A 4,722-nucleotide genomic window follows, 5' to 3' on the forward strand; every position below is an offset into this window, starting at 1 on the left:
AACACTTGAATATGATTATGACATGAAGTAAAATTATAATTCAAAAAACTATTTCCAAAGTAAGATTATACAACTATTTGAACTTAAGCAGCACACAGTACAACCCCTTAGTTTTACAGAGGAGAAAACCCGCTGGCAGTGGGGAGGGAGGATTCAAACACTTGTTCAAGTCTCACTCTGCTGCTGACAAGTGGCAGAGCCAGGATGAGAACTCAGAAATCCTGACCTCAGGGCTCTTTTCACTTCACCTCTACATCTTGCTTGAGTTGTCTCAAAGGAAGCAAAGAATGAAGAATCAAATATTTGCACAGCGCTTTGGCTCATCTCGTGAATATTTAGATGACTTTACTCTTAACATAGTCTACTATAAAAAGGCTGAGTGAGGAAAGTACTGCACTTCTTTCCAAATTAAGGAGCTTGTTTTTTCTCTTCCACTTAAACCACGACTCCCTGACTCCCCCACAAATTTATGACACGTCACAGCCCACTGCCACAGCCCCAGTCATCCTTTCCTCCAAAGGTCCTATCCTTTGCCTGCACTCAGTCCTCTCAGTCTGCAGAAGAGTCATTCTTGGTACAAATCAATAGCAGGTGTTCGCGGGGAGAAGGTCTCTCGACTCAGGATGAGTTTCAGTGCTTTCCTAAACCACCGGTAGGAAAAGACATAGATGATAGGATTGCAGGCTGAGTTGAAGTAAGCAAACCAGATAAAAATGTCGAAGACCAGCGGTGGCGTGATGAAGTTAAGTAGGCTGTCAACCAGTGTGTCTATGGTGAAGGATAGCCAGCATAGGAGGTATATGCCCACGGCAATGCCCAGGGTCTTGGCAGCTTTTCTCTCACGCTTGGCAGCCCCAGCCAGGCTCTTGCTCAAGGTGCTGATCTGCTGAGCCTGCCTGGTAGCAACCACAAATATCTTCACATACAAGCTGATCATAATAAGACAGGGGAAAAAGAACACAGGGAAGTTTAACCAGCCCCAGAACTTACTGAACAGCAGTTGGCAACTGCCTACACATGGCATCTCTTCCAGCCACTCGCTGAGCCCCCTCTCTACCACATCTATGCAGAGGAAGAAGGCAGTGTAAGCTGCCGGCACCCCCCACCCTGCCAGGATGTACCTGACAGCCACCCTGACTGTAAACTTGGAAGGATAGAGCAGGGGGTCACAGATGGCACAGTGGCGGTCAATGGAAATGAAGCAGAGATGGAAGATAGAGGTGAGGCAGAAGAGCGTGTCCAGGTAGGTATGCAGGCAGCAGAAGAAGTCCCCGAAGAACCAGCAGCTCTCCACTGAGCGGATGGTGCTGAGGGGCAGCACCAGCAAACCCAGAAACATGTCGGCCAGGGCCAGGGAGAGCAACAAGAAGTTGGTGGGGGTGTGAAGCGCTTTGAAGTAGGACACAGCGAACACCACAGATTCCCTAGGACTGTAATCAGTATGCCTGCTGCACAGGCCAGATAGATGGCCAGCTGGATGCCCAGAGTACGGACGGTCCTAGGGCAAGACCCATTCACCTGGTAGCAGAATGCCTCTGGCTGCCCTTCAGCACCTTGGTTGGGGACAGTGCTCATTTATGGCTCCTACTCTTCCCCTATCTGGGAACTGAAAAACGTGTCCCCCCACCCAAAAAAAAAAAAAAAAGTTTTTTTTTTTTTCTGTCTGTGAAACAATCAGAAAGTGAAATCAAGAGGTTGAAAACTAAAGAGCATTTTGGAACCAAGTAAAATTTCCCTAAAACCAAAAAAAAAAAAAGAAACCTGTTGCCATTGAGTTGATTCCGACCCATAGCGACCCTATAGGACGGAGTAGAACTGCCCCATAGGGTTTCCAAGGAGCAGCTGGTGGATTTGAACTGCCAACCTTTTTCAGTTAGCAGCCTGAGCTCTTAACCACTATGCCATCAAGGCTCCAAAATTTCCTTGGGTGCTGATTAAAATGTGTCCTGAAAATTAAATGCAGCATGAGATTCAAGGTTTTATAAGAGTTATCTCTGCTAGCCTTTGTTCATCTGATTAAGCACTTTTGAAACTAATTTAGATAATATCCTTAAGGAAAGAGAAGAAAAACCAAAAACCAAATCCACTGCCGTTGAGTCAATTCTGACTCATAGCGACCCTACAGGACTGAGTAGAACAGCCCCATAGGATTTCCAAGGCTATAAATCTTTACAGACGCAGACTGCAACATCTTTGTCCCGTGGAGTGGTTGGTGGGTTCAAACTGCCCACCTTTGGTTGAAAACTGAGTGCTTTAACCACTGCACCACCAGGGCTCCCGAAAAGAAGAAAGATAGAAGCCAAATGTTTTTTTCAAAGAAAAGGTCTGACAGTGTCCTAATAGGCAATATAGAATTATGAGAGGGTATTTATTCCATTTTGATAAGGTACCTGTTGTCAAGTGTAAAGTCAGATTTGAAGTTGTGAGTCTAAACGAGTGAAAAATTAATTTTTGTTAACTAAATCATTACTTGTAGAAGGAGTCATTTCCATCTCCCTGTCATGGGTTGAATTGTGTCCCCCCAAAAATGTGTTTATCAATTTGGCTAGGCCATGATTCCCAGTATTGTGTGGTTGTCCTCCACTTTGTGATTGTAATTTTACATTAAAAAGGATTAGGGTGGGATTGTAACACCACCCTAACCCAGGTCACATCCCTGATCCAATGTAAAGGGAGTTTCCCTGGGATGTGGCCTGCACATCTTATAAGAGATAAAAGGAAAGGGAAGCAAGCAGAGAGTGGGGGACCTCATACTGCAAAGAAAGCAGTGCCAGGAGGAGAGTGTATCCTTTGGACCTGGGGTCCCCGAGAGGAGAAGCTCCTAGTCCAGGGGAACAATGATGAGAAGGCCAACAGAGACAGAAAGCCTTCCCCTGGAGCTGACGCCCTGAATTTGAACTTGTAGCCTACTTTACTGTAAGGAAATAAACATTAAAGTCATCCACTTGTGGTATTTCTGTTGTAGCAGCACTAGATGACTAAGACACTCCCCCTTCAAGAATTAAGTAAAATGACAATAAAATCAGCAGATTAAGGTATTTGATTTACATGTCAACTCTTCCCAAGAGAAAATAATAGAGAATTTCCCTATTTCGGTTTCTTCTGCTACACATTTTCTAATGATGGCACACAATGTTTAGACATCTTGGGAAAACACATCTGACAGGAAAAAGCATTTTAACTACCTTAACACCAGTCTGCAAAGTTTTGAACAAGCCCTAACCAACTGAATTCAGAGTTTCTAAGCTACTTACAGAAGTGGGAATCAGAATCACTTCATTGGAAGAAGTCTTCTCATAGCAGGTGGACAGACAGTATGCAGAATCCTCTTCCATGCACAAGGCTGACAGACGTGCAATCAGTTCATGATTTTATACTCTAAATAGAAGCTGCTGTTCCACATGGAATGTGATGTCAAAAGAGCACTGAAGGAGTATCAAGGGACCTAGTTTGCATTATGCACAAGTCTCAGTTGTTAAGGAACATATTCTCAACACAGCATCGTTTACTCTGACAATTAATTAGAGATGAAATTCAAAGAAACTGGATTTATATATTTTCTTCTTTAATTTAATCTTCAGTGAGTTTCAGATGTCCCGTCCACTTTGGCATTATTTATGTAGATCTCTCTCAACATGAGAAATATTTGAGAACAATTGATCATAAGCCCTTTGGTTTGTAAAGAGGAGGTTTGTGACACCACATTGGAGTGACCGTGATGTTCATTTTAAACTCTTATGTTTTGTGCTCTTCAAAGAAATCATAGTAGGTGAAATTGTCCACCTGGAGACAGAAAAACTAAATTCCTGTTCTGCCACTTCTGGTATCAATCAGCTAATCTCTTTATCCCTCTGTTTCGTCACTGGTAAAAGTATGGACAATTATACCCACATGTCTCCACCTCACAGGGATATTATGGAGGAAAATAAAATGTTGAGGCACATTCTGCTGTCTCTTTTCCTTGGCATCAAACCTCCAGAAGCTGAGATGACTCTACATGGCCATGGAGAAACCATTCCGCAGTATACATCAAACTGATACTGTAAAAATGACAGAATTCTAAAGCTGATGATAGATTACATCTGCCAGTGAGACCAGTAGGAGGAGGTGGGGCAAATCACAAAGAATGAAGAGGGTTGGCAGGCACCTTCCTCTCCATCACAAAGCCTAGACTAAGCCAGGTGTTTAACAATGCGAAACACTCTATATCGTGGTGACTGCTGGAAAACTATTGCCAGCTCCATGTGTGAGGAAACAGATTTCTGATTCTGTAACTTAGTCAGACCAAGTAACGATTCCACATTACCATGTACTGCAACACCTCTTTAGTGTGTGAATAATAATTCACATACAATCAGTCAGGGAATCCTATGGCACTAAATTTAACCTGACCAAGAATCTGTTAAAAATAGGCATAGCTTTCCTACAGTTGGTGTAAGTCCTGAAGAAAGAAAACAGCAAACAAAGATTTTGTTTCTGGGGTAGATTACATCAAACTTACTTAAACACAATATGTAATCACACATATATTTTGAAAAGTAGAATTTTATAAAGACTGTTTGTAGTGGTATGGTCTCTATGTCAGAGATTACCTAATCAGTCTGTGTCCAGTTTGCTTACCTATTAATTAAATATAATAATAACTACCTCAATTGTTGTGAAGATTAATGAACTAAAATTCATGAAGTTTTAAAAACAGTTGATGGCACATAGTAAGCCGAA

The 4,722-nt window shown here is 42.5% G+C and overlaps 1 protein-coding gene across 1 annotated transcript; it reads right to left on the reverse strand.

Annotated features, from left to right (window-relative positions):
* Positions 1-458: 458 nt before the first annotated feature.
* On the reverse strand, positions 459-1,575 carry TAAR5 (trace amine associated receptor 5). The gene is given in 2 exon segments (XM_004391330.3): positions 459-1,419; positions 1,422-1,575. Coding segments are annotated over 2 exon segments (1,008 nt in total). The 3' UTR covers positions 459-565.
* Positions 1,576-4,722: the final 3,147 nt, after the last annotated feature.

This window comes from Trichechus manatus, unplaced genomic scaffold (genome assembly GCF_000243295.1).
Source record: "Trichechus manatus latirostris isolate Lorelei unplaced genomic scaffold, TriManLat1.0 scaffold00002, whole genome shotgun sequence".
In the NCBI taxonomy this organism is placed as follows: domain Eukaryota; kingdom Metazoa; phylum Chordata; class Mammalia; order Sirenia; family Trichechidae; genus Trichechus; species Trichechus manatus.